The sequence below is a fragment of the Schistocerca piceifrons genome, chromosome 1, assembly GCF_021461385.2.
Source record: "Schistocerca piceifrons isolate TAMUIC-IGC-003096 chromosome 1, iqSchPice1.1, whole genome shotgun sequence".
NCBI lineage: Eukaryota > Metazoa > Arthropoda > Insecta > Orthoptera > Acrididae > Schistocerca > Schistocerca piceifrons.
Window position 1 is genome coordinate 456,916,825 of NC_060138.1, and position 27,151 is coordinate 456,943,975.

At 45.3% G+C, this 27,151-nt stretch overlaps 4 protein-coding genes and 16 non-coding genes across 20 annotated transcripts; all 20 read right to left on the reverse strand.

Annotated features, from left to right (window-relative positions):
- Nucleotides 1-1,867: 1,867 nt before the first annotated feature.
- On the reverse strand, nt 1,868-3,749 carry LOC124786427 (RNA-splicing ligase RtcB homolog). Its single transcript, XM_047254262.1, has one exon. The coding sequence runs from the start codon at nt 3,570-3,572 to the stop codon at nt 2,052-2,054; it is 1,521 nt and encodes a 506-aa protein (XP_047110218.1). The 5' UTR covers nt 3,573-3,749; the 3' UTR covers nt 1,868-2,051.
- A 550-nt stretch (nt 3,750-4,299) lies between these two features.
- Nucleotides 4,300-4,381, reverse strand: Trnal-uag. The gene has a single exon. It is a non-coding gene; the product is annotated as a tRNA-Leu (tRNA).
- A 747-nt stretch (nt 4,382-5,128) lies between these two features.
- On the reverse strand, nt 5,129-5,200 carry Trnah-gug. Its single transcript has one exon. It is a non-coding gene; the product is annotated as a tRNA-His (tRNA).
- Nucleotides 5,201-6,103: 903 nt separating this feature from the next.
- On the reverse strand, nt 6,104-6,185 carry Trnal-uag. Its single transcript has one exon. It is a non-coding gene; the product is annotated as a tRNA-Leu (tRNA).
- A 747-nt stretch (nt 6,186-6,932) lies between these two features.
- Nucleotides 6,933-7,004, reverse strand: Trnah-gug. The gene has a single exon. It is a non-coding gene; the product is annotated as a tRNA-His (tRNA).
- Nucleotides 7,005-9,117: 2,113 nt separating this feature from the next.
- On the reverse strand, nt 9,118-10,996 carry LOC124785600 (RNA-splicing ligase RtcB homolog). Its single transcript, XM_047254194.1, has one exon. The coding sequence runs from the start codon at nt 10,820-10,822 to the stop codon at nt 9,302-9,304; it is 1,521 nt and encodes a 506-aa protein (XP_047110150.1). The 5' UTR covers nt 10,823-10,996; the 3' UTR covers nt 9,118-9,301.
- A 553-nt stretch (nt 10,997-11,549) lies between these two features.
- Trnal-uag lies at nt 11,550-11,631 on the reverse strand. Its single transcript has one exon. It is a non-coding gene; the product is annotated as a tRNA-Leu (tRNA).
- Nucleotides 11,632-12,378: 747 nt separating this feature from the next.
- Nucleotides 12,379-12,450, reverse strand: Trnah-gug. Its single transcript has one exon. It is a non-coding gene; the product is annotated as a tRNA-His (tRNA).
- Nucleotides 12,451-14,563: 2,113 nt separating this feature from the next.
- Nucleotides 14,564-16,442, reverse strand: LOC124785568 (RNA-splicing ligase RtcB homolog). The gene has a single exon (XM_047254192.1). It carries the CDS (start codon nt 16,266-16,268, stop codon nt 14,748-14,750), a length of 1,521 nt encoding a protein of 506 aa, XP_047110148.1. The 5' UTR covers nt 16,269-16,442; the 3' UTR covers nt 14,564-14,747.
- Nucleotides 16,443-16,995: 553 nt separating this feature from the next.
- Trnal-uag lies at nt 16,996-17,077 on the reverse strand. Its single transcript has one exon. It is a non-coding gene; the product is annotated as a tRNA-Leu (tRNA).
- A 747-nt stretch (nt 17,078-17,824) lies between these two features.
- On the reverse strand, nt 17,825-17,896 carry Trnah-gug. Its single transcript has one exon. It is a non-coding gene; the product is annotated as a tRNA-His (tRNA).
- Nucleotides 17,897-20,009: 2,113 nt separating this feature from the next.
- LOC124785616 (RNA-splicing ligase RtcB homolog) lies at nt 20,010-21,888 on the reverse strand. The gene has a single exon (XM_047254195.1). It carries the CDS (start codon nt 21,712-21,714, stop codon nt 20,194-20,196), a length of 1,521 nt encoding a protein of 506 aa, XP_047110151.1. The 5' UTR covers nt 21,715-21,888; the 3' UTR covers nt 20,010-20,193.
- Nucleotides 21,889-22,441: 553 nt separating this feature from the next.
- Nucleotides 22,442-22,523, reverse strand: Trnal-uag. The gene has a single exon. It is a non-coding gene; the product is annotated as a tRNA-Leu (tRNA).
- Nucleotides 22,524-23,270: 747 nt separating this feature from the next.
- Nucleotides 23,271-23,342, reverse strand: Trnah-gug. The gene has a single exon. It is a non-coding gene; the product is annotated as a tRNA-His (tRNA).
- A 386-nt stretch (nt 23,343-23,728) lies between these two features.
- Trnae-cuc lies at nt 23,729-23,800 on the reverse strand. Its single transcript has one exon. It is a non-coding gene; the product is annotated as a tRNA-Glu (tRNA).
- Nucleotides 23,801-24,245: 445 nt separating this feature from the next.
- On the reverse strand, nt 24,246-24,327 carry Trnal-uag. Its single transcript has one exon. It is a non-coding gene; the product is annotated as a tRNA-Leu (tRNA).
- Nucleotides 24,328-25,074: 747 nt separating this feature from the next.
- On the reverse strand, nt 25,075-25,146 carry Trnah-gug. The gene has a single exon. It is a non-coding gene; the product is annotated as a tRNA-His (tRNA).
- A 386-nt stretch (nt 25,147-25,532) lies between these two features.
- Nucleotides 25,533-25,604, reverse strand: Trnae-cuc. Its single transcript has one exon. It is a non-coding gene; the product is annotated as a tRNA-Glu (tRNA).
- Nucleotides 25,605-26,049: 445 nt separating this feature from the next.
- Nucleotides 26,050-26,131, reverse strand: Trnal-uag. The gene has a single exon. It is a non-coding gene; the product is annotated as a tRNA-Leu (tRNA).
- A 747-nt stretch (nt 26,132-26,878) lies between these two features.
- Nucleotides 26,879-26,950, reverse strand: Trnah-gug. Its single transcript has one exon. It is a non-coding gene; the product is annotated as a tRNA-His (tRNA).
- Nucleotides 26,951-27,151: the final 201 nt, after the last annotated feature.

The following is a 27,151-nucleotide window of genomic DNA, read 5'->3' on the forward strand; positions in this document are numbered from 1 at the left end:
AAGTGGATAGACGCCGCATCTCTCTCGCCGTCAGGTGTTGCCGCGAGTCATACTTAACGTAGCTTTCTGCACGCGTCAGCGTAGCGTCAGTCGAGCAAAGTCGAGACAAGTCGCATAGGAGGAGCAAGAAAAACGCGCAAGTCCGGTACCGAGAATGGAAACCGGGCCTCCTCGTTGAGAGCCAGGTATCCTAGCCACTTTTTTTTTTTTTTTTTTTTTCTTTGCAAATGATTTTATTTCTTTGTCTGAACTGAAGCTTCTAGTTAATGTGGATCAATGTTCAAGAAATTGCACAGTTGTTAAATGTGCCAACACACTAATATTTGAAACTTACAAGAAAATGCCTCAACAGACACAGGGGATTTGTAATTAGTTGGAGAGAGAAGCAGACACTCAAAACATTCTTTGTTTTAGAATGATGCAAGTAGCTGCTGCTTTCAACTTCGTGATCAAGTACATTGTGTTTGTGTGAATACCTATTGATTGTGCCACTCAAAGAATACAAATACATACTGAATCCATTACATGCCATACTACAGTCCACAAAAATTGAAGTGGCACAATCAATTACAATTTTACGATGTTATAAAACAAAGTAATTTATGATTAATCTTTCTGCACACTGTTATATGTCCAATCACTAACTTAACACAGTTGGATCAATGTTACACGTAATATCAGAATGAGAATCTTATAACTTGTTTCAATCAGAGCATCATGTCACCGATGTTTTGGTTCTGTTTTTTTCCAAGTATAATACATTTCCACATTTGTTACATGACTCACAATGCCATTAGTATTTCCAATCATTCAATTACCCTTTTGCTTACTTTTGTTAATTTATAGGCTGAGCTGGCTGTTGCATTTAACAGCTGTAGACCTTTTGCTTGTTCAATAAGCCAACATATTTCATAAATCTGCAAAACACATTACTGAGAACAGCATCTTCCTCATATTACACAAAACCATTCCAAAGTTACTCTCAGTAATAGCTGTCACATCTGTTATTTTATATATGTTTAAGCACAGTTTCTTTATAATGTTAACTTTCAAGCAATGGTAGGCAACTTGCTAGTTAAACAGTAAAGTAAAATCTGGAAACAAGTTTAACCATTTTAGATTAATTTCACAAAATAAATTGATTATATGATGTACATTGATGAGCAACTGAAGCCAGTGAAACATGGGACCAAAAAGTTTGTAAAAACATAAAAGTTTAGGATACTATTTTTTACCACTACATTATTATTTTTCATTTTTTTTGCAAATCATTACATTTTATTACAGTTTTCTGGGTATTAGGTTCTAAATAATCCCATAAAGGCACAAGAACATGCCTATACAAATTCACTGCACTGATGAAGTGGCCAGACAGTAAGCAAGGAACAAAGCAATCACATTAGCTGTACCATTTATGGCACCGTAAATTTAAGTCCCTATTGTGTGAAACTTGAAACGTCAAGAAGTGTCTTACATTTCACAGTGTGATCTACAACATTCTTCCACACTACACAGTTGGGAGCATTGTGATATGTATTGTAACATAATAACAAAGAAATATCTTTCTTCTTTAACGTCCTAGATTTTCTCAAGGTCTGTTAACTAGTACAGTCTTGACGTGGACACTTACCAACATTTTAAACACCAGTAAGTAGCATGGCTTTTCATTTTAGTGAAAGCCTAACCTTTTTTGTCTAACTATGAAACTTTGTTAGGAAGTCTTCTGCAACAGCATTTGTAGTGGAAAAAAAAACCTTACATGAGGATTTTATTTTACATTTAAGAAATCAGAAGGTAAAAGACTGAAAACTCAGATATCAATAGTTTACAAAATATAGTTAGTGGGATAAGAAAATAAAATTTTCAATTTGGTTAACACTTCAATTTATCAGTGGGTAAGTACAGAATAACTTAAAGTTCAAAACAATTCTTGCATCTTCATCACAGATGATGTTTTACATTCAATCACACATACTGAAATGCGGCATTTTAAATGCAGTAACACATACTTTACTGTATTCAGACACTTTTTTTGAAAAACTGGCATGCGGTCAGCCTTTAATAACAGCAATTGGTCGTAATTTGATACACTTCTTGCTAATACCTGCTTCATGGCATGTATCAACAACATCAGTCACATTCTTGTATGATTCAGGTGCCTCTTCCATAACCAATTTTGGAGAAGCAACTCTAATTGAGATACCCATTTCTTCTAGTTTATTGAGGACATCTTGGTAGTCCAAGTTACGTCGTGACTTCGCCCGAGAAAGGGCTCTACCTGCACCATGGCAGGTTGAGCCAAAGGTTTCTCGCATACCCTGTTCAGTTCCAGTTAAAACATAACTGCAGGTCCCCATGGTACCTCCAATCAACACTGGTTGTCCTGTCAACTGATAATCCACAGGAATTAGTGGATGGTGGGGAGGGAAAGCCCGAGTTGAGCCCTTCCTGTGTACCAGCAGTGTCTTCTGTTTACCATCAATATAATGTTCCTCAACTTTAGCAATGTTGTGGGAAACATCATAAATTACATGCATATCTAGGTCATCAGGTGTCATCCGGAATTGTTTAGCAAAAGCCTGCCGACTGAGAAATGTCATTGAGCTCCTGTTGACCCACGCAAAATTTGCAGCTGCAGCCATAGCTTTGAGGTAATCCTGACCCTCTGGGGACATAATATGTGCACACGCTAGCTGTCTGTCATTGGTCTCAATGTTATCACGTTTCATAGCTCTTTCCATGGCAACCAATGCATCTGTAGCAACCTGATGCCCAAAGCCTCTGCTTCCTGAATGGATCATGACACATATCTGTCCTTTCATTTCTATTCCCATTTTACTGGCAGCCCATTTATCGTAGATCTCATCAACTACCTGTATCTCAGCATAGTGATTCCCTGCTCCCAAGGTACCTAGCTGAGGCAGTCCTCTCTTCTTTGCTCTCATGCTGACTTTACTTGGATCAGCATTCAACATGCGGCCGTACTCCTCACAGTGTTCTTTATCTTCAGCCCATACATAACCTTCACGAAGTGACCAATCCATTCCCATTTCCAGTGCCTCTTCCATATCTCTAGCATTCATAGGGATTATTCCCTTTGAACCAACACCAACAGGAATATGATCGAACATGCTCTGAGCTAACTGCTCTTTAACAGGCTGAACATCCCTTTCATGAAGATTCGTCCTCAAGAGCCTCACACCACAGTTTATATCGAAACCCACTCCTCCTGGAGACACGACTGATTTTGGATCACCCATATCAAAAGCTGCCATGTTACCTATGGCAAAACCATAGCCGGAATGCACATCCGGAAGGCCAACTGATCTTCCTACAATACCCGGCAAGGCAGCCACATTCGCTATTTGTTTTACACCTGGTAGAAAGCCTCCAACCATGCCAGGCCGACATGCATTGCGAAGCTCATCGAACATCAATTTTTCCAGGTGATTATTAACATAGAACACGCCTTCAACATTCATGTTTGGTTGGAAACCTTTCTTAATTTTCCAACAACTAGGCGAAATCTTCTCCAAATACTTAAGCTCTTCATTGTACTGCCTAACAACCATAGCGATAACTTACACTTATGGAGAAGACAAATACCGTTACGGACACTCTTTAGTCCTACCTCGATTCTATAGGGCAGTTGCGATTAATTAAATGTTTACCAACTCTAGCTACATACGATTGCACAAGTTGTCACTTCAACCATAAGCCGGCCAACTCACGCAGCTTCCGAATCACAGAAGTTCACCCACATGTCAAAACTGTCCAAAGTTGATAGGAAACTCTTTGCCGCAGTAGTACCACAGTCTAATGCTCGGTTTACACTGCCACTAGACCAAACCGGATAACGACGGAAGTGCTCTTTCCAGCGAACGCAGCAGCCGCCCACGGTTAACTGACGACAACTGTAAAAAATCCACTCTCTCGCGTTATAGAACGGCGTGCTCCGGACGCATTTCGTGGAGACGAACGCCAGCAATGATGAGAGCAAAAGGTGCCTACAAATCCTGTCGTTGCACCACGCACTGTTCTACGACAATTCACCAAGCAGACGCTCACGCGTTGTTGTGTTGTTTCCTTTGCGGGCAATGGGTGCATCTGCCTTCGACACAGGAAACATTACACGTTCGGCAGCTGTGGGATTGGAACCCACGCCTCCGAAGAGAATGGTGCCTGAAACCAGCGCCTTAGACCGCTCGGCCACGCTACCTACACAACACGCGCGTCACAAGAGCTGCTTCCTACCCCACGAGAACACACCGCAACGGCACAAAAATGAGACGTAAAAAGTGGCAACGGTGGGATTCGAACCCACGCCTCCGGAGAGACTGGTGCCTAAAACCAGCGCCTTAGACCGCTCGGCCACGTTACCGTTGGACCAGCAGCGGCAAAACGTTTCGTTTGTACTACAAAGATCACTTCGAAATGGAAGTATCTTGGCAATCGCCGTGCCATGTATTTCCACTGCTCTCCCACTGGAAGCGTCTCTTTAGGCCATCCAACGCAAGAAAAAGCCGTGCCCGCCGTATGGTAGCGACGCCACTTGTCTGTAGCTGTCGCAGTTAAGGAGACAGCGTCAAGAGACGTTTTCGTGCCGTGACCAGGTTTCGAACCTGGGCTTTCCTTAACCACTAAAGTATCGTAGCTGTAACTGTCAGACGGAGTTAGAATGCTCCATGTATCAAACATATGTGAGCTCAAGGAGGTTACACTTGAAGGAAAAGCGGCAGGTTAACGCGATCACATCAAAACCCCCGGCAGCTACGGGATTCGAAACCGCGCCTACAGAGAGACTGGTGCCTTAAACCAGCGCCTTAAAGCGCTCGGCCACGCTACATGCGCTGCTTGGTGCGCCAGTGTTCCTAGCATTTGTAGAAACAGTGCACGCCACAGCTTCCTGTTCTGCTGGGACTGGCTGCTCATCCATCGCACTTCAAACGACTGCCCTTTTCGACTACAGAGAGCAGCGGACGTCTGCGCTCTGGGAGGCGACATTACGTGTTGGGGATGAAGTGGTAGTGCTAACTGCGGCCTGCGGAACACGAGTGAAAAAATCAAGAGAGTACTGTCATTTCGAGTACTCGCCATTGCAACGGCAGCAAGGCAAAACTTTCAAAATTGCCGTGACCAGGATTCGAACCTGGGTTATTGCGGCCACAACGCAATGTCCTAACCACTAGACGATCACGGCCATGGCCACGGAGGCGCCCGCGAAGGCAGCTGGCTGCAATGCAAGTGGCGATACCCAGCAAAGCCTAGGCCAAGGTGTACGCCACAGCAGTGTCAGACACGGTCTCCATCACATGTATACGAGCAAATGAACGTGCCTGCGCTGTCAGGACTCTAACTACAGTGGTTAGCTGCATTCACCTCCGTGGCAATGTCTTGCAGTCCTCCAAGCCTCTTGACTACAGGTACCGGTATGTGGCTCGATAACAAGTGGATAGACGCCGCATCTCTCTCGCCGTCAGGTGTTGCCGCGAGTCATACTTAACGTAGCTTTCTGCACGCGTCAGCGTAGCGTCAGTCGAGCAAAGTCGAGACAAGTCGCATAGGAGGAGCAAGAAAAACGCGCAAGTCCGGTACCGGGAATCGAACCCGGGCCTCCTCGTTGAGAGCCAGGTATCCTAGCCACTAGACCAAACCGTATAACGACGAAAGTGCTCTTTCCAGCGAACGCAGCAGCCGCCCACGGTTAACTGACGACAACTGTAAAAAATCCACTCTCTCGCGTTATAGAACGGCGTGCTCCGGACGCATTTCGTGGAGACGAACGCCAGCAATGATGAGAGCAAAAGGTGCCTACAAATCCTGTCGTTGCACCACGCACTGTTCTACGACAATTCACCAAGCAGACGCTCACGCGTTGTTGTGTTGTTTCCTTTGCGGGTAATGAGTGCATCTGCCTTCGACACAGGAAACATTACACGTTCGGCAGCTGTTTTATTGGAACCCACGCCTCCGAAGAGAATGGTGCCTGAAACCAGCGCCTTAGACCGCTCGGCCACGCTACCTACACAACACGCGCGTCACAAGAGCTGCGTCCTACCCCACGAGAACACACCGCAACGGCACAAAAATGAGACGTAAAAAGTGGCAACGGTGGGATTCGAACCCACGCCTCCGGAGAGACTGGTGCCTAAAACCAGCGCCTTAGACCGCTCGGCCACGTTACCGTTGGATCAGCAGCGGCAAAACGTTTCGTTTGTACTACAAAGATCACTTCGAAATGGAAGTATCTTGGCAATCGCCGTGCCATGTATTTCCACTGCTCTCCCACTGGAAGTGTCTCTTTAGGCCATCCAACGCAAGAAAAAGCCGTGCCCGCCGTATGGTAGCGACGCCACTTGTCTGTAGCTGTCGCAGTTAAGGAGACAGCGTCAAGAGACGTTTTCGTGCCGTGACCAGGTTTCGAACCTGGGCTTTCCTTAACCACTAAAGTATCGTAGCTGTAACTGTCAGACGGAGTTAGAATGCTCCATGTATCAAACATATGTGAGCTCAAGGAGGTTACACTTGAAGGAAAAGCGGCAGGTTAACGCGATCACATCAAAACCCCCGGCAGCTACGGGATTCGAAACCGCGCCTACAGAGAGACTGGTGCCTTAAACCAGCGCCTTAAAGCGCTCGGCCACGCTACATGCGCTGCTTGGTGCGCCAGTGTTCCTAGCATTTGTAGAAACAGTGCACGCCACAGCTTCCTGTTCTGCTGCGACTGGCTGCTCATCCATCGCACTTCAAACGACTGCCCTTTTCGACTACAGAGAGCAGCGGACGTCTGCGCTCTGGGAGGCGACATTACGTGTTGGGGATGAAGTGGTAGTGCTAACTGCGGCCTGCGGAACACGAGTGAAAAAATCAAGAGAGTACTGTCATTTCGAGTACTCGCCATTGCAACGGCAGCAAGGCAAAACTTTCAAAATTGCCGTGACCAGGATTCGAACCTGGGTTATTGCGGCCACAACGCAATGTCCTAACCACTAGACGATCACGGCCATGGCCACGGAGGCGCCCGCGAAGGCAGCTGGCTGCAATGCAAGTGGCGATACCCAGCAAATCCTAGGCCAAGGTGTACGCCACAGCAGTGTCAGACACGGTCTCCATCACATGTATACGAGCAAATGAACGTGCCTGCGCTGTTAGGACTCTAACTACAGTGGTTAGCTGCATTCACCTCCGTGGCAATGTCTTGCAGTCCTCCAAGCCTCTTGACTACAGGTACCGGTATGTGGCTCGATAACAAGTGGATAGACGCCGCATCTCTCTCGCCGTCAGGTGTTGCCGCGAGTCATACTTAACGTAGCTTTCTGCACGCGTCAGCGTAGCGTCAGTCGAGCAAAGTCGAGACAAGTCGCATAGGAGGAGCAAGAAAAACGCGCAAGTCCGGTACCGAGAATGGAAACCGGGCCTCCTCGTTGAGAGCCAGGTATCCTAGCCACTTTTTTTTTTTTTTTTTTTTTCTTTGCAAATGATTTTATTTCTTTGTCTGAACTGAAGCTTCTAGTTAATGTGGATCAATGTTCAAGAAATTGCACAGTTGTTAAATGTGCCAACACACTAATATTTGAAACTTACAAGAAAATGCCTCAACAGACACAGGGGATTTGTAATTAGTTGGAGAGAGAAGCAGACACTCAAAACATTCTTTGTTTTAGAATGATGCAAGTAGCTGCTGCTTTCAACTTCGTGATCAAGTACATTGTGTTTGTGTGAATACCTATTGATTGTGCCACTCAAAGAATACAAATACATACTGAATCCATTACATGCCATACTACAGTCCACAAAAATTGAAGTGGCACAATCAATTACAATTTTACGATGTTATAAAACAAAGTAATTTATGATTAATCTTTCTGCACACTGTTATATGTCCAATCACTAACTTAACACAGTTGGATCAATGTTACACGTAATATCAGAATGAGAATCTTATAACTTGTTTCAATCAGAGCATCATGTCACCGATGTTTTGGTTCTGTTTTTTTCCAAGTATAATACATTTCCACATTTGTTACATGACTCACAATGCCATTAGTATTTCCAATCATTCAATTACCCTTTTGCTTACTTTTGTTAATTTATAGGCTGAGCTGGCTGTTGCATTTAACAGCTGTAGACCTTTTGCTTGTTCAATAAGCCAACATATTTCATAAATCTGCAAAACACATTACTGAGAACAGCATCTTCCTCATATTACACAAAACCATTCCAAAGTTACTCTCAGTAATAGCTGTCACATCTGTTATTTTATATATGTTTAAGCACAGTTTCTTTATAATGTTAACTTTCAAGCAATGGTAGGCAACTTGCTAGTTAAACAGTAAAGTAAAATCTGGAAACAAGTTTAACCATTTTAGATTAATTTCACAAAATAAATTGATTATATGATGTACATTGATGAGCAACTGAAGCCAGTGAAACATGGGACCAAAAAGTTTGTAAAAACATAAAAGTTTAGGATACTATTTTTTACCACTACATTATTATTTTTCATTTTTTTTGCAAATCATTACATTTTATTACAGTTTTCTGGGTATTAGGTTCTAAATAATCCCATAAAGGCACAAGAACATGCCTATACAAATTCACTGCACTGATGAAGTGGCCAGACAGTAAGCAAGGAACAAAGCAATCACATTAGCTGTACCATTTATGGCACCGTAAATTTAAGTCCCTATTGTGTGAAACTTGAAACGTCAAGAAGTGTCTTACATTTCACAGTGTGATCTACAACATTCTTCCACACTACACAGTTGGGAGCATTGTGATATGTATTGTAACATAATAACAAAGAAATATCTTTCTTCTTTAACGTCCTAGATTTTCTCAAGGTCTGTTAACTAGTACAGTCTTGACGTGGACACTTACCAACATTTTAAACACCAGTAAGTAGCATGGCTTTTCATTTTAGTGAAAGCCTAACCTTTTTTGTCTAACTATGAAACTTTGTTAGGAAGTCTTCTGCAACAGCATTTGTAGTGGAAAAAAAAACCTTACATGAGGATTTTATTTTACATTTAAGAAATCAGAAGGTAAAAGACTGAAAACTCAGATATCAATAGTTTACAAAATATAGTTAGTGGGATAAGAAAATAAAATTTTCAATTTGGTTAACACTTCAATTTATCAGTGGGTAAGTACAGAATAACTTAAAGTTCAAAACAATTCTTGCATCTTCATCACAGATGATGTTTTACATTCAATCACACATACTGAAATGCGGCATTTTAAATGCAGTAACACATACTTTACTGTATTCAGACACTTTTTTTGAAAAACTGGCATGCGGTCAGCCTTTAATAACAGCAATTGGTCGTAATTTGATACACTTCTTGCTAATACCTGCTTCATGGCATGTATCAACAACATCAGTCACATTCTTGTATGATTCAGGTGCCTCTTCCATAACCAATTTTGGAGAAGCAACTCTAATTGAGATACCCATTTCTTCTAGTTTATTGAGGACATCTTGGTAGTCCAAGTTACGTCGTGACTTCGCCCGAGAAAGGGCTCTACCTGCACCATGGCAGGTTGAGCCAAAGGTTTCTCGCATACCCTGTTCAGTTCCAGTTAAAACATAACTGCAGGTCCCCATGGTACCTCCAATCAACACTGGTTGTCCTGTCAACTGATAATCCACAGGAATTAGTGGATGGTGGGGAGGGAAAGCCCGAGTTGAGCCCTTCCTGTGTACCAGCAGTGTCTTCTGTTTACCATCAATATAATGTTCCTCAACTTTAGCAATGTTGTGGGAAACATCATAAATTACATGCATATCTAGGTCATCAGGTGTCATCCGGAATTGTTTAGCAAAAGCCTGCCGACTGAGAAATGTCATTGAGCTCCTGTTGACCCACGCAAAATTTGCAGCTGCAGCCATAGCTTTGAGGTAATCCTGACCCTCTGGGGACATAATATGTGCACACGCTAGCTGTCTGTCATTGGTCTCAATGTTATCACGTTTCATAGCTCTTTCCATGGCAACCAATGCATCTGTAGCAACCTGATGCCCAAAGCCTCTGCTTCCTGAATGGATCATGACACATATCTGTCCTTTCATTTCTATTCCCATTTTACTGGCAGCCCATTTATCGTAGATCTCATCAACTACCTGTATCTCAGCATAGTGATTCCCTGCTCCCAAGGTACCTAGCTGAGGCAGTCCTCTCTTCTTTGCTCTCATGCTGACTTTACTTGGATCAGCATTCAACATGCGGCCGTACTCCTCACAGTGTTCTTTATCTTCAGCCCATACATAACCTTCACGAAGTGACCAATCCATTCCCATTTCCAGTGCCTCTTCCATATCTCTAGCATTCATAGGGATTATTCCCTTTGAACCAACACCAACAGGAATATGATCGAACATGCTCTGAGCTAACTGCTCTTTAACAGGCTGAACATCCCTTTCATGAAGATTCGTCCTCAAGAGCCTCACACCACAGTTTATATCGAAACCCACTCCTCCTGGAGACACGACTGATTTTGGATCACCCATATCAAAAGCTGCCATGTTACCTATCGCAAAACCATAGCCGGAATGCACATCCGGAAGGCCAACTGATCTTCCTACAATACCCGGCAAGGCAGCCACATTCGCTATTTGTTTTACACCTGGTAGAAAGCCTCCAACCATGCCAGGCCGACATGCATTGCGAAGCTCATCGAACATCAATTTTTCCAGGTGATTATTAACATAGAACACGCCTTCAACATTCATGTTTGGTTGGAAACCTTTCTTAATTTTCCAACAACTAGGCGAAATCTTCTCCAAATACTTAAGCTCTTCATTGTACTGCCTAACAACCATAGCGATAACTTACACTTATGGAGAAGACAAATACCGTTACGGACACTCTTTAGTCCTACCTCGATTCTATAGGGCAGTTGCGATTAATTAAATGTTTACCAACTCTAGCTACATACGATTGCACAAGTTGTCACTTCAACCATAAGCCGGCCAACTCACGCAGCTTCCGAATCACAGAAGTTCACCCACATGTCAAAACTGTCCAAAGTTGATAGGAAACTCTTTGCCGCAGTAGTACCACAGTCTAATGCTCGGTTTACACTGCCACTAGACCAAACCGGATAACGACGGAAGTGCTCTTTCCAGCGAACGCAGCAGCCGCCCACGGTTAACTGACGACAACTGTAAAAAATCCACTCTCTCGCGTTATAGAACGGCGTGCTCCGGACGCATTTCGTGGAGACGAACGCCAGCAATGATGAGAGCAAAAGGTGCCTACAAATCCTGTCGTTGCACCACGCACTGTTCTACGACAATTCACCAAGCAGACGCTCACGCGTTGTTGTGTTGTTTCCTTTGCGGGCAATGGGTGCATCTGCCTTCGACACAGGAAACATTACACGTTCGGCAGCTGTGGGATTGGAACCCACGCCTCCGAAGAGAATGGTGCCTGAAACCAGCGCCTTAGACCGCTCGGCCACGCTACCTACACAACACGCGCGTCACAAGAGCTGCTTCCTACCCCACGAGAACACACCGCAACGGCACAAAAATGAGACGTAAAAAGTGGCAACGGTGGGATTCGAACCCACGCCTCCGGAGAGACTGGTGCCTAAAACCAGCGCCTTAGACCGCTCGGCCACGTTACCGTTGGACCAGCAGCGGCAAAACGTTTCGTTTGTACTACAAAGATCACTTCGAAATGGAAGTATCTTGGCAATCGCCGTGCCATGTATTTCCACTGCTCTCCCACTGGAAGCGTCTCTTTAGGCCATCCAACGCAAGAAAAAGCCGTGCCCGCCGTATGGTAGCGACGCCACTTGTCTGTAGCTGTCGCAGTTAAGGAGACAGCGTCAAGAGACGTTTTCGTGCCGTGACCAGGTTTCGAACCTGGGCTTTCCTTAACCACTAAAGTATCGTAGCTGTAACTGTCAGACGGAGTTAGAATGCTCCATGTATCAAACATATGTGAGCTCAAGGAGGTTACACTTGAAGGAAAAGCGGCAGGTTAACGCGATCACATCAAAACCCCCGGCAGCTACGGGATTCGAAACCGCGCCTACAGAGAGACTGGTGCCTTAAACCAGCGCCTTAAAGCGCTCGGCCACGCTACATGCGCTGCTTGGTGCGCCAGTGTTCCTAGCATTTGTAGAAACAGTGCACGCCACAGCTTCCTGTTCTGCTGGGACTGGCTGCTCATCCATCGCACTTCAAACGACTGCCCTTTTCGACTACAGAGAGCAGCGGACGTCTGCGCTCTGGGAGGCGACATTACGTGTTGGGGATGAAGTGGTAGTGCTAACTGCGGCCTGCGGAACACGAGTGAAAAAATCAAGAGAGTACTGTCATTTCGAGTACTCGCCATTGCAACGGCAGCAAGGCAAAACTTTCAAAATTGCCGTGACCAGGATTCGAACCTGGGTTATTGCGGCCACAACGCAATGTCCTAACCACTAGACGATCACGGCCATGGCCACGGAGGCGCCCGCGAAGGCAGCTGGCTGCAATGCAAGTGGCGATACCCAGCAAATCCTAGGCCAAGGTGTACGCCACAGCAGTGTCAGACACGGTCTCCATCACATGTATACGAGCAAATGAACGTGCCTGCGCTGTTAGGACTCTAACTACAGTGGTTAGCTGCATTCACCTCCGTGGCAATGTCTTGCAGTCCTCCAAGCCTCTTGACTACAGGTACCGGTATGTGGCTCGATAACAAGTGGATAGACGCCGCATCTCTCTCGCCGTCAGGTGTTGCCGCGAGTCATACTTAACGTAGCTTTCTGCACGCGTCAGCGTAGCGTCAGTCGAGCAAAGTCGAGACAAGTCGCATAGGAGGAGCAAGAAAAACGCGCAAGTCCGGTACCGAGAATGGAAACCGGGCCTCCTCGTTGAGAGCCAGGTATCCTAGCCACTTTTTTTTTTTTTTTTTTTTTCTTTGCAAATGATTTTATTTCTTTGTCTGAACTGAAGCTTCTAGTTAATGTGGATCAATGTTCAAGAAATTGCACAGTTGTTAAATGTGCCAACACACTAATATTTGAAACTTACAAGAAAATGCCTCAACAGACACAGGGGATTTGTAATTAGTTGGAGAGAGAAGCAGACACTCAAAACATTCTTTGTTTTAGAATGATGCAAGTAGCTGCTGCTTTCAACTTCGTGATCAAGTACATTGTGTTTGTGTGAATACCTATTGATTGTGCCACTCAAAGAATACAAATACATACTGAATCCATTACATGCCATACTACAGTCCACAAAAATTGAAGTGGCACAATCAATTACAATTTTACGATGTTATAAAACAAAGTAATTTATGATTAATCTTTCTGCACACTGTTATATGTCCAATCACTAACTTAACACAGTTGGATCAATGTTACACGTAATATCAGAATGAGAATCTTATAACTTGTTTCAATCAGAGCATCATGTCACCGATGTTTTGGTTCTGTTTTTTTCCAAGTATAATACATTTCCACATTTGTTACATGACTCACAATGCCATTAGTATTTCCAATCATTCAATTACCCTTTTGCTTACTTTTGTTAATTTATAGGCTGAGCTGGCTGTTGCATTTAACAGCTGTAGACCTTTTGCTTGTTCAATAAGCCAACATATTTCATAAATCTGCAAAACACATTACTGAGAACAGCATCTTCCTCATATTACACAAAACCATTCCAAAGTTACTCTCAGTAATAGCTGTCACATCTGTTATTTTATATATGTTTAAGCACAGTTTCTTTATAATGTTAACTTTCAAGCAATGGTAGGCAACTTGCTAGTTAAACAGTAAAGTAAAATCTGGAAACAAGTTTAACCATTTTAGATTAATTTCACAAAATAAATTGATTATATGATGTACATTGATGAGCAACTGAAGCCAGTGAAACATGGGACCAAAAAGTTTGTAAAAACATAAAAGTTTAGGATACTATTTTTTACCACTACATTATTATTTTTCATTTTTTTTGCAAATCATTACATTTTATTACAGTTTTCTGGGTATTAGGTTCTAAATAATCCCATAAAGGCACAAGAACATGCCTATACAAATTCACTGCACTGATGAAGTGGCCAGACAGTAAGCAAGGAACAAAGCAATCACATTAGCTGTACCATTTATGGCACCGTAAATTTAAGTCCCTATTGTGTGAAACTTGAAACGTCAAGAAGTGTCTTACATTTCACAGTGTGATCTACAACATTCTTCCACACTACACAGTTGGGAGCATTGTGATATGTATTGTAACATAATAACAAAGAAATATCTTTCTTCTTTAACGTCCTAGATTTTCTCAAGGTCTGTTAACTAGTACAGTCTTGACGTGGACACTTACCAACATTTTAAACACCAGTAAGTAGCATGGCTTTTCATTTTAGTGAAAGCCTAACCTTTTTTGTCTAACTATGAAACTTTGTTAGGAAGTCTTCTGCAACAGCATTTGTAGTGGAAAAAAAAACCTTACATGAGGATTTTATTTTACATTTAAGAAATCAGAAGGTAAAAGACTGAAAACTCAGATATCAATAGTTTACAAAATATAGTTAGTGGGATAAGAAAATAAAATTTTCAATTTGGTTAACACTTCAATTTATCAGTGGGTAAGTACAGAATAACTTAAAGTTCAAAACAATTCTTGCATCTTCATCACAGATGATGTTTTACATTCAATCACACATACTGAAATGCGGCATTTTAAATGCAGTAACACATACTTTACTGTATTCAGACACTTTTTTTGAAAAACTGGCATGCGGTCAGCCTTTAATAACAGCAATTGGTCGTAATTTGATACACTTCTTGCTAATACCTGCTTCATGGCATGTATCAACAACATCAGTCACATTCTTGTATGATTCAGGTGCCTCTTCCATAACCAATTTTGGAGAAGCAACTCTAATTGAGATACCCATTTCTTCTAGTTTATTGAGGACATCTTGGTAGTCCAAGTTACGTCGTGACTTCGCCCGAGAAAGGGCTCTACCTGCACCATGGCAGGTTGAGCCAAAGGTTTCTCGCATACCCTGTTCAGTTCCAGTTAAAACATAACTGCAGGTCCCCATGGTACCTCCAATCAACACTGGTTGTCCTGTCAACTGATAATCCACAGGAATTAGTGGATGGTGGGGAGGGAAAGCCCGAGTTGAGCCCTTCCTGTGTACCAGCAGTGTCTTCTGTTTACCATCAATATAATGTTCCTCAACTTTAGCAATGTTGTGGGAAACATCATAAATTACATGCATATCTAGGTCATCAGGTGTCATCCGGAATTGTTTAGCAAAAGCCTGCCGACTGAGAAATGTCATTGAGCTCCTGTTGACCCACGCAAAATTTGCAGCTGCAGCCATAGCTTTGAGGTAATCCTGACCCTCTGGGGACATAATATGTGCACACGCTAGCTGTCTGTCATTGGTCTCAATGTTATCACGTTTCATAGCTCTTTCCATGGCAACCAATGCATCTGTAGCAACCTGATGCCCAAAGCCTCTGCTTCCTGAATGGATCATGACACATATCTGTCCTTTCATTTCTATTCCCATTTTACTGGCAGCCCATTTATCGTAGATCTCATCAACTACCTGTATCTCAGCATAGTGATTCCCTGCTCCCAAGGTACCTAGCTGAGGCAGTCCTCTCTTCTTTGCTCTCATGCTGACTTTACTTGGATCAGCATTCAACATGCGGCCGTACTCCTCACAGTGTTCTTTATCTTCAGCCCATACATAACCTTCACGAAGTGACCAATCCATTCCCATTTCCAGTGCCTCTTCCATATCTCTAGCATTCATAGGGATTATTCCCTTTGAACCAACACCAACAGGAATATGATCGAACATGCTCTGAGCTAACTGCTCTTTAACAGGCTGAACATCCCTTTCATGAAGATTCGTCCTCAAGAGCCTCACACCACAGTTTATATCGAAACCCACTCCTCCTGGAGACACGACTGATTTTGGATCACCCATATCAAAAGCTGCCATGTTACCTATCGCAAAACCATAGCCGGAATGCACATCCGGAAGGCCAACTGATCTTCCTACAATACCCGGCAAGGCAGCCACATTCGCTATTTGTTTTACACCTGGTAGAAAGCCTCCAACCATGCCAGGCCGACATGCATTGCGAAGCTCATCGAACATCAATTTTTCCAGGTGATTATTAACATAGAACACGCCTTCAACATTCATGTTTGGTTGGAAACCTTTCTTAATTTTCCAACAACTAGGCGAAATCTTCTCCAAATACTTAAGCTCTTCATTGTACTGCCTAACAACCATAGCGATAACTTACACTTATGGAGAAGACAAATACCGTTACGGACACTCTTTAGTCCTACCTCGATTCTATAGGGCAGTTGCGATTAATTAAATGTTTACCAACTCTAGCTACATACGATTGCACAAGTTGTCACTTCAACCATAAGCCGGCCAACTCACGCAGCTTCCGAATCACAGAAGTTCACCCACATGTCAAAACTGTCCAAAGTTGATAGGAAACTCTTTGCCGCAGTAGTACCACAGTCTAATGCTCGGTTTACACTGCCACTAGACCAAACCGGATAACGACGGAAGTGCTCTTTCCAGCGAACGCAGCAGCCGCCCACGGTTAACTGACGACAACTGTAAAAAATCCACTCTCTCGCGTTATAGAACGGCGTGCTCCGGACGCATTTCGTGGAGACGAACGCCAGCAATGATGAGAGCAAAAGGTGCCTACAAATCCTGTCGTTGCACCACGCACTGTTCTACGACAATTCACCAAGCAGACGCTCACGCGTTGTTGTGTTGTTTCCTTTGCGGGCAATGGGTGCATCTGCCTTCGACACAGGAAACATTACACGTTCGGCAGCTGTGGGATTGGAACCCACGCCTCCGAAGAGAATGGTGCCTGAAACCAGCGCCTTAGACCGCTCGGCCACGCTACCTACACAACACGCGCGTCACAAGAGCTGCTTCCTACCCCACGAGAACACACCGCAACGGCACAAAAATGAGACGTAAAAAGTGGCAACGGTGGGATTCGAACCCACGCCTCCGGAGAGACTGGTGCCTAAAACCAGCGCCTTAGACCGCTCGGCCACGTTACCGTTGGACCAGCAGCGGCAAAACGTTTCGTTTGTACTACAAAGATCACTTCGAAATGGAAGTATCTTGGCAATCGCCGTGCCATGTATTTCCACTGCTCTCCCACTGGAAGCGTCTCTTTAGGCCATCCAACGCAAGAAAAAGCCGTGCCCGCCGTATGGTAGCGACGCCACTTGTCTGTAGCTGTCGCAGTTAAGGAGACAGCGTCAAGAGACGTTTTCGTGCCGTGACCAGGTTTCGAACCTGGGCTTTCCTTAACCACTAAAGTATCGTAGCTGTAACTGTCAGACGGAGTTAGAATGCTCCATGTATCAAACATATGTGAGCTCAAGGAGGTTACACTTGAAGGAAAAGCGGCAGGTTAACGCGATCACATCAAAACCCCCGGCAGCTACGGGATTCGAAACCGCGCCTACAGAGAGACTGGTGCCTTAAACCAGCGCCTTAAAGCGCTCGGCCACGCTACATGCGCTGCTTGGTGCGCCAGTGTTCCTAGCATTTGTAGAAACAGTGCACGCCACAGCTTCCTGTTCTGCTGGGACTGGCTGCTCATCCATCGCACTTCAAACGACTGCCCTTTTCGACTACAGAGAGCAGCGGACGTCTGCGCTCTGGGAGGCGACATTACGTGTTGGGGATGAAGTGGTAGTGCTAACTGCGGCCTGCGGAACACGAGTGAAAAAATCAAGAGAGTACTGTCATTTCGAGTACTCGCCATTGCAACGGCAGCAAGGCAAAACTTTCAAAATTGCCGTGACCAGGATTCGAACCTGGGTTATTGCGGCCACAACGCAATGTCCTAACCACTAGACGATCACGGCCATGGCCACGGAGGCGCCCGCGAAGGCAGCTGGCTGCAATGCAAGTGGCGATACCCAGCAAATCCTAGGCCAAGGTGTACGCCACAGCAGTGTCAGACACGGTCTCCATCACATGTATACGAGCAAATGAACGTGCCTGCGCTGTTAGGACTCTAACTACAGTGGTTAGCTGCATTCACCTCCGTGGCAATGTCTTGCAGTCCTCCAAGCCTCTTGACTACAGGTACCGGTATGTGGCTCGATAACAAGTGGATAGACGCCGCATCTCTCTCGCCGTCAGGTGTTGCCGCGAGTCATACTTAACGTAGCTTTCTGCACGCGTCAGCGTAGCGTCAGTCGAGCAAAGTCGAGACAAGTCGCATAGGAGGAGCAAGAAAAACGCGCAAGTCCGGTACCGAGAATGGAAACCGGGCCTCCTCGTTGAGAGCCAGGTATCCTAGCCACTTTTTTTTTTTTTTTTTTTTTCTTTGCAAATGATTTTATTTCTTTGTCTGAACTGAAGCTTCTAGTTAATGTGGATCAATGTTCAAGAAATTGCACAGTTGTTAAATGTGCCAACACACTAATATTTGAAACTTACAAGAAAATGCCTCAACAGACACAGGGGATTTGTAATTAGTTGGAGAGAGAAGCAGACACTCAAAACATTCTTTGTTTTAGAATGATGCAAGTAGCTGCTGCTTTCAACTTCGTGATCAAGTACATTGTGTTTGTGTGAATACCTATTGATTGTGCCACTCAAAGAATACAAATACATACTGAATCCATTACATGCCATACTACAGTCCACAAAAATTGAAGTGGCACAATCAATTACAATTTTACGATGTTATAAAACAAAGTAATTTATGATTAATCTTTCTGCACACTGTTATATGTCCAATCACTAACTTAACACAGTTGGATCAATGTTACACGTAATATCAGAATGAGAATCTTATAACTTGTTTCAATCAGAGCATCATGTCACCGATGTTTTGGTTCTGTTTTTTTCCAAGTATAATACATTTCCACATTTGTTACATGACTCACAATGCCATTAGTATTTCCAATCATTCAATTACCCTTTTGCTTACTTTTGTTAATTTATAGGCTGAGCTGGCTGTTGCATTTAACAGCTGTAGACCTTTTGCTTGTTCAATAAGCCAACATATTTCATAAATCTGCAAAACACATTACTGAGAACAGCATCTTCCTCATATTACACAAAACCATTCCAAAGTTACTCTCAGTAATAGCTGTCACATCTGTTATTTTATATATGTTTAAGCACAGTTTCTTTATAATGTTAACTTTCAAGCAATGGTAGGCAACTTGCTAGTTAAACAGTAAAGTAAAATCTGGAAACAAGTTTAACCATTTTAGATTAATTTCACAAAATAAATTGATTATATGATGTACATTGATGAGCAACTGAAGCCAGTGAAACATGGGACCAAAAAGTTTGTAAAAACATAAAAGTTTAGGATACTATTTTTTACCACTACATTATTATTTTTCATTTTTTTTGCAAATCATTACATTTTATTACAGTTTTCTGGGTATTAGGTTCTAAATAATCCCATAAAGGCACAAGAACATGCCTATACAAATTCACTGCACTGATGAAGTGGCCAGACAGTAAGCAAGGAACAAAGCAATCACATTAGCTGTACCATTTATGGCACCGTAAATTTAAGTCCCTATTGTGTGAAACTTGAAACGTCAAGAAGTGTCTTACATTTCACAGTGTGATCTACAACATTCTTCCACACTACACAGTTGGGAGCATTGTGATATGTATTGTAACATAATAACAAAGAAATATCTTTCTTCTTTAACGTCCTAGATTTTCTCAAGGTCTGTTAACTAGTACAGTCTTGACGTGGACACTTACCAACATTTTAAACACCAGTAAGTAGCATGGCTTTTCATTTTAGTGAAAGCCTAACCTTTTTTGTCTAACTATGAAACTTTGTTAGGAAGTCTTCTGCAACAGCATTTGTAGTGGAAAAAAAAACCTTACATGAGGATTTTATTTTACATTTAAGAAATCAGAAGGTAAAAGACTGAAAACTCAGATATCAATAGTTTACAAAATATAGTTAGTGGGATAAGAAAATAAAATTTTCAATTTGGTTAACACTTCAATTTATCAGTGGGTAAGTACAGAATAACTTAAAGTTCAAAACAATTCTTGCATCTTCATCACAGATGATGTTTTACATTCAATCACACATACTGAAATGCGGCATTTTAAATGCAGTAACACATACTTTACTGTATTCAGACACTTTTTTTGAAAAACTGGCATGCGGTCAGCCTTTAATAACAGCAATTGGTCGTAATTTGATACACTTCTTGCTAATACCTGCTTCATGGCATGTATCAACAACATCAGTCACATTCTTGTATGATTCAGGTGCCTCTTCCATAACCAATTTTGGAGAAGCAACTCTAATTGAGATACCCATTTCTTCTAGTTTATTGAGGACATCTTGGTAGTCCAAGTTACGTCGTGACTTCGCCCGAGAAAGGGCTCTACCTGCACCATGGCAGGTTGAGCCAAAGGTTTCTCGCATACCCTGTTCAGTTCCAGTTAAAACATAACTGCAGGTCCCCATGGTACCTCCAATCAACACTGGTTGTCCTGTCAACTGATAATCCACAGGAATTAGTGGATGGTGGGGAGGGAAAGCCCGAGTTGAGCCCTTCCTGTGTACCAGCAGTGTCTTCTGTTTACCATCAATATAATGTTCCTCAACTTTAGCAATGTTGTGGGAAACATCATAAATTACATGCATATCTAGGTCATCAGGTGTCATCCGGAATTGTTTAGCAAAAGCCTGCCGACTGAGAAATGTCATTGAGCTCCTGTTGACCCACGCAAAATTTGCAGCTGCAGCCATAGCTTTGAGGTAATCCTGACCCTCTGGGGACATAATATGTGCACACGCTAGCTGTCTGTCATTGGTCTCAATGTTATCACGTTTCATAGCTCTTTCCATGGCAACCAATGCATCTGTAGCAACCTGATGCCCAAAGCCTCTGCTTCCTGAATGGATCATGACACATATCTGTCCTTTCATTTCTATTCCCATTTTACTGGCAGCCCATTTATCGTAGATCTCATCAACTACCTGTATCTCAGCATAGTGATTCCCTGCTCCCAAGGTACCTAGCTGAGGCAGTCCTCTCTTCTTTGCTCTCATGCTGACTTTACTTGGATCAGCATTCAACATGCGGCCGTACTCCTCACAGTGTTCTTTATCTTCAGCCCATACATAACCTTCACGAAGTGACCAATCCATTCCCATTTCCAGTGCCTCTTCCATATCTCTAGCATTCATAGGGATTATTCCCTTTGAACCAACACCAACAGGAATATGATCGAACATGCTCTGAGCTAACTGCTCTTTAACAGGCTGAACATCCCTTTCATGAAGATTCGTCCTCAAGAGCCTCACACCACAGTTTATATCGAAACCCACTCCTCCTGGAGACACGACTGATTTTGGATCACCCATATCAAAAGCTGCCATGTTACCTATCGCAAAACCATAGCCGGAATGCACATCCGGAAGGCCAACTGATCTTCCTACAATACCCGGCAAGGCAGCCACATTCGCTATTTGTTTTACACCTGGTAGAAAGCCTCCAACCATGCCAGGCCGACATGCATTGCGAAGCTCATCGAACATCAATTTTTCCAGGTGATTATTAACATAGAACACGCCTTCAACATTCATGTTTGGTTGGAAACCTTTCTTAATTTTCCAACAACTAGGCGAAATCTTCTCCAAATACTTAAGCTCTTCATTGTACTGCCTAACAACCATAGCGATAACTTACACTTATGGAGAAGACAAATACCGTTACGGACACTCTTTAGTCCTACCTCGATTCTATAGGGCAGTTGCGATTAATTAAATGTTTACCAACTCTAGCTACATACGATTGCACAAGTTGTCACTTCAACCATAAGCCGGCCAACTCACGCAGCTTCCGAATCACAGAAGTTCACCCACATGTCAAAACTGTCCAAAGTTGATAGGAAACTCTTTGCCGCAGTAGTACCACAGTCTAATGCTCGGTTTACACTGCCACTAGACCAAACCGGATAACGACGGAAGTGCTCTTTCCAGCGAACGCAGCAGCCGCCCACGGTTAACTGACGACAACTGTAAAAAATCCACTCTCTCGCGTTATAGAACGGCGTGCTCCGGACGCATTTCGTGGAGACGAACGCCAGCAATGATGAGAGCAAAAGGTGCCTACAAATCCTGTCGTTGCACCACGCACTGTTCTACGACAATTCACCAAGCAGACGCTCACGCGTTGTTGTGTTGTTTCCTTTGCGGGCAATGGGTGCATCTGCCTTCGACACAGGAAACATTACACGTTCGGCAGCTGTGGGATTGGAACCCACGCCTCCGAAGAGAATGGTGCCTGAAACCAGCGCCTTAGACCGCTCGGCCACGCTACCTACACAACACGCGCGTCACAAGAGCTGCTTCCTACCCCACGAGAACACACCGCAACGGCACAAAAATGAGACGTAAAAAGTGGCAACGGTGGGATTCGAACCCACGCCTCCGGAGAGACTGGTGCCTAAAACCAGCGCCTTAGACCGCTCGGCCACGTTACCGTTGGACCAGCAGCGGCAAAACGTTTCGTTTGTACTACAAAGATCACTTCGAAATGGAAGTATCTTGGCAATCGCCGTGCCATGTATTTCCACTGCTCTCCCACTGGAAGCGTCTCTTTAGGCCATCCAACGCAAGAAAAAGCCGTGCCCGCCGTATGGTAGCGACGCCACTTGTCTGTAGCTGTCGCAGTTAAGGAGACAGCGTCAAGAGACGTTTTCGTGCCGTGACCAGGTTTCGAACCTGGGCTTTCCTTAACCACTAAAGTATCGTAGCTGTAACTGTCAGACGGAGTTAGAATGCTCCATGTATCAAACATATGTGAGCTCAAGGAGGTTACACTTGAAGGAAAAGCGGCAGGTTAACGCGATCACATCAAAACCCCCGGCAGCTACGGGATTCGAAACCGCGCCTACAGAGAGACTGGTGCCTTAAACCAGCGCCTTAAAGCGCTCGGCCACGCTACATGCGCTGCTTGGTGCGCCAGTGTTCCTAGCATTTGTAGAAACAGTGCACGCCACAGCTTCCTGTTCTGCTGGGACTGGCTGCTCATCCATCGCACTTCAAACGACTGCCCTTTTCGACTACAGAGAGCAGCGGACGTCTGCGCTCTGGGAGGCGACATTACGTGTTGGGGATGAAGTGGTAGTGCTAACTGCGGCCTGCGGAACACGAGTGAAAAAATCAAGAGAGTACTGTCATTTCGAGTACTCGCCATTGCAACGGCAGCAAGGCAAAACTTTCAAAATTGCCGTGACCAGGATTCGAACCTGGGTTATTGCGGCCACAACGCAATGTCCTAACCACTAGACGATCACGGCCATGGCCACGGAGGCGCCTGCGAAGGCAGCTGGCTGCAATGCAAGTGGCGATACCCAGCAAAGCCTAGGCCAAGGTGTACGCCACAGCAGTGTCAGACACGGTCTCCATCACATGTATACGAGCAAATGAACGTGCCTGCGCTGTCAGGACTCTAACTACAGTGGTTAGCTGCATTCACCTCCGTGGCAATGTCTTGCAGTCCTCCAAGCCTCTTGACTACAGGTACCGGTATGTGGCTCGATAACAAGTGGATAGACGCCGCATCTCTCTCGCCGTCAGGTGTTGCCGCGAGTCATACTTAACGTAGCTTTCTGCACGCGTCAGCGTAGCGTCAGTCGAGCAAAGTCGAGACAAGTCGCATAGGAGGAGCAAGAAAAACGCGCAAGTCCGGTACCGGGAATCGAACCCGGGCCTCCTCGTTGAGAGCCAGGTATCCTAGCCACTAGACCAAACCGGATAACGACGGAAGTGCTCTTTCCAGCGAACGCAGCAGCCGCCCACGGTTAACTGACGACAACTGTAAAAAATCCACTCTCTCGCGTTATAGAACGGCGTGCTCCGGACGCATTTCGTGGAGACGAACGCCAGCAATGATGAGAGCAAAAGGTGCCTACAAATCCTGTCGTTGCACCACGCACTGTTCTATGACAATTCACCAAGCAGACGCTCACGCGTTGTTGTGTTGTTTCCTTTGCGGGTAATGAGTGCATCTGCCTTCGACACAGGAAACATTACACGTTCGGCAGCTGTTTTATTGGAACCCACGCCTCCGAAGAGAATGGTGCCTGAAACCAGCGCCTTAGACCGCTCGGCCACGCTACCTACACAACACGCGCGTCACAAGAGCTGCGTCCTACCCCACGAGAACACACCGCAACGGCACAAAAATGAGACGTAAAAAGTGGCAACGGTGGGATTCGAACCCACGCCTCCGGAGAGACTGGTGCCTAAAACCAGCGCCTTAGACCGCTCGGCCACGTTACCGTTGGATCAGCAGCGGCAAAACGTTTCGTTTGTACTACAAAGATCACTTCGAAATGGAAGTATCTTGGCAATCGCCGTGCCATGTATTTCCACTGCTCTCCCACTGGAAGCGTCTCTTTAGGCCATCCAACGCAAGAAAAAGCCGTGCCCGCCGTATGGTAGCGACGCCACTTGTCTGTAGCTGTCGCAGTTAAGGAGACAGCGTCAAGAGACGTTTTCGTGCCGTGACCAGGTTTCGAACCTGGGCTTTCCTTAACCACTAAAGTATCGTAGCTGTAACTGTCAGACGGAGTTAGAATGCTCCATGTATCAAACATATGTGAGCTCAAGGAGGTTACACTTGAAGGAAAAGCGGCAGGTTAACGCGATCACATCAAAACCCCCGGCAGCTACGGGATTCGAAACCGCGCCTACAGAGAGACTGGTGCCTTAAACCAGCGCCTTAAAGCGCTCGGCCACGCTACATGCGCTGCTTGGTGCGCCAGTGTTCCTAGCATTTGTAGAAACAGTGCACGCCACAGCTTCCTGTTCTGCTGGGGCTGGCTGCTCATCCATCGCACTTCAAACGACTGCCCTTTTCGACTACAGAGAGCAGCGGACGTCTGCGCTCTGGGAGGCGACATTACGTGTTGGGGATGAAGTGGTAGTGCTAACTGCGGCCTGCGGAACACGAGTGAAAAAATCAAGAGAGTACTGTCATTTCGAGTACTCGCCATTGCAACGGCAGCAAGGCAAAACTTTCAAAATTGCCGTGACCAGGATTCGAACCTGGGTTATTGCGGCCACAACGCAATGTCCTAACCACTAGACGATCACGGCCATGGCCACGGAGGCGCCCGCGAAGGCAGCTGGCTGCAATGCAAGTGGCGATACCCAGCAAAGCCTAGGCCAAGGTGTACGCCACAGCAGTGTCAGACACGGTCTCCATCACATGTATACGAGCAAATGAACGTGCCTGCGCTGTCAGGACTCTAACTACAGTGGTTAGCTGCATTCACCTCCGTGGCAATGTCTTGCAGTCCTCCAAGCCTCTTGACTACAGGTACCGGTATGTGGCTCGATAACAAGTGGATAGACGCCGCATCTCTCTCGCCGTCAGTTGTTGCCGCGAGTCATACTTAACGTAGCTTTCTGCACGCGTCAGCGTAGCGTCAGTCGAGCAAAGTCGAGACAAGTCGCATAGGAGGAGCAAGAAAAACGCGCAAGTCCGGTACCGGGAATCGAACCCGGGCCTCCTCGTTGAGAGCCAGGTATCCTAGCCACTAGACCAAACCGGATAACGACGGAAGTGCTCTTTCCAGCGAACGCAGCAGCCGCCCACGGTTAACTGACGACAACTGTAAAAAATCCACTCTCTCGCGTTATAGAACGGCGTGCTCCGGACGCATTTCGTGGAGACGAACGCCAGCAATGATGAGAGCAAAAGGTGCCTACAAATCCTGTCGTTGCACCACGCACTGTTCTACGACAATTCACCAAGCAGACGCTCACGCGTTGTTGTGTTGTTTCCTTTGCGGGTAATGAGTGCATCTGCCTTCGACACAGGAAACATTACACGTTCGGCAGCTGTGGGATTGGAACCCACGCCTCCGAAGAGAATGGTGCCTGAAACCAGCGCCTTAGAGCGCTCGGCCACGCTACCTACACAACACGCGCGTCACAAGAGCTGCGTCCTACCCCACGAGAACACACCGCAACGGCACAAAAATGAGACGTAAAAAGTGGCAACGGTGGGATTCGAACCCACGCCTCCGGAGAGACTGGTGCCTAAAACCAGCGCCTTAGACCGCTCGGCCACGTTACCGTTGGATCAGCAGCGGCAAAACGTTTCGTTTGTACTACAAAGATCACTTCGAAATGGAAGTATCTTGGCAATCGCCGTGCCATGTATTTCCACTGCTCTCCCACTGGAAGCGTCTCTTTAGGCCATCCAACGCAAGAAAAAGCCGTGCCCGCCGTATGGTAGCGACGCCACTTGTCTGTAGCTGTCGCAGTTAAGGAGACAGCGTCAAGAGACGTTTTCGTGCCGTGACCAGGTTTCGAACCTGGGCTTTCCTTAACCACTAAAGTATCGTAGCTGTAACTGTCAGACGGAGTTAGAATGCTCCATGTATCAAACATATGTGAGCTCAAGGAGGTTACACTTGAAGGAAAAGCGGCAGGTTAACGCGATCACATCAAAACCCCCGGCAGCTACGGGATTCGAAACCGCGCCTACAGAGAGACTGGTGCCTTAAACCAGCGCCTTAAAGCGCTCGGCCACGCTACATGCGCTGCTTGGTGCGCCAGTGTTCCTAGCATTTGTAGAAACAGTGCACGCCACAGCTTCCTGTTCTGCTGGGGCTGGCTGCTCATCCATCGCACTTCAAACGACTGCCCTTTTCGACTACAGAGAGCAGCGGACGTCTGCGCTCTGGGAGGCGACATTACGTGTTGGGGATGAAGTGGTAGTGCTAACTGCGGCCTGCGGAACACGAGTGAAAAAATCAAGAGAGTACTGTCATTTCGAGTACTCGCCATTGCAACGGCAGCAAGGCAAAACTTTCAAAATTGCCGTGACCAGGATTCGAACCTGGGTTATTGCGGCCACAACGCAATGTCCTAACCACTAGACGATCACGGCCATGGCCACGGAGGCGCCCGCGAAGGCAGCTGGCTGCAATGCAAGTGGCGATACCCAGCAAAGCCTAGGCCAAGGTGTACGCCACAGCAGTGTCAGACACGGTCTCCATCACATGTATACGAGCAAATGAACGTGCCTGCGCTGTCAGGACTCTAACTACAGTGGTTAGCTGCATTCACCTCCGTGGCAATGTCTTGCAGT

What these genes read in the sequence shown, in the direction of transcription:
- LOC124786427 (XM_047254262.1), bottom strand. Translation starts at nt 3,572, where the DNA reads ATGGTTGTTAGGCAGTACAATGAAGAGCTTAAGTATTTGGAGAAGATT.
- LOC124785600 (XM_047254194.1), bottom strand. Translation starts at nt 10,822, where the DNA reads ATGGTTGTTAGGCAGTACAATGAAGAGCTTAAGTATTTGGAGAAGATT.
- LOC124785568 (XM_047254192.1), bottom strand. Translation starts at nt 16,268, where the DNA reads ATGGTTGTTAGGCAGTACAATGAAGAGCTTAAGTATTTGGAGAAGATT.
- LOC124785616 (XM_047254195.1), bottom strand. Translation starts at nt 21,714, where the DNA reads ATGGTTGTTAGGCAGTACAATGAAGAGCTTAAGTATTTGGAGAAGATT.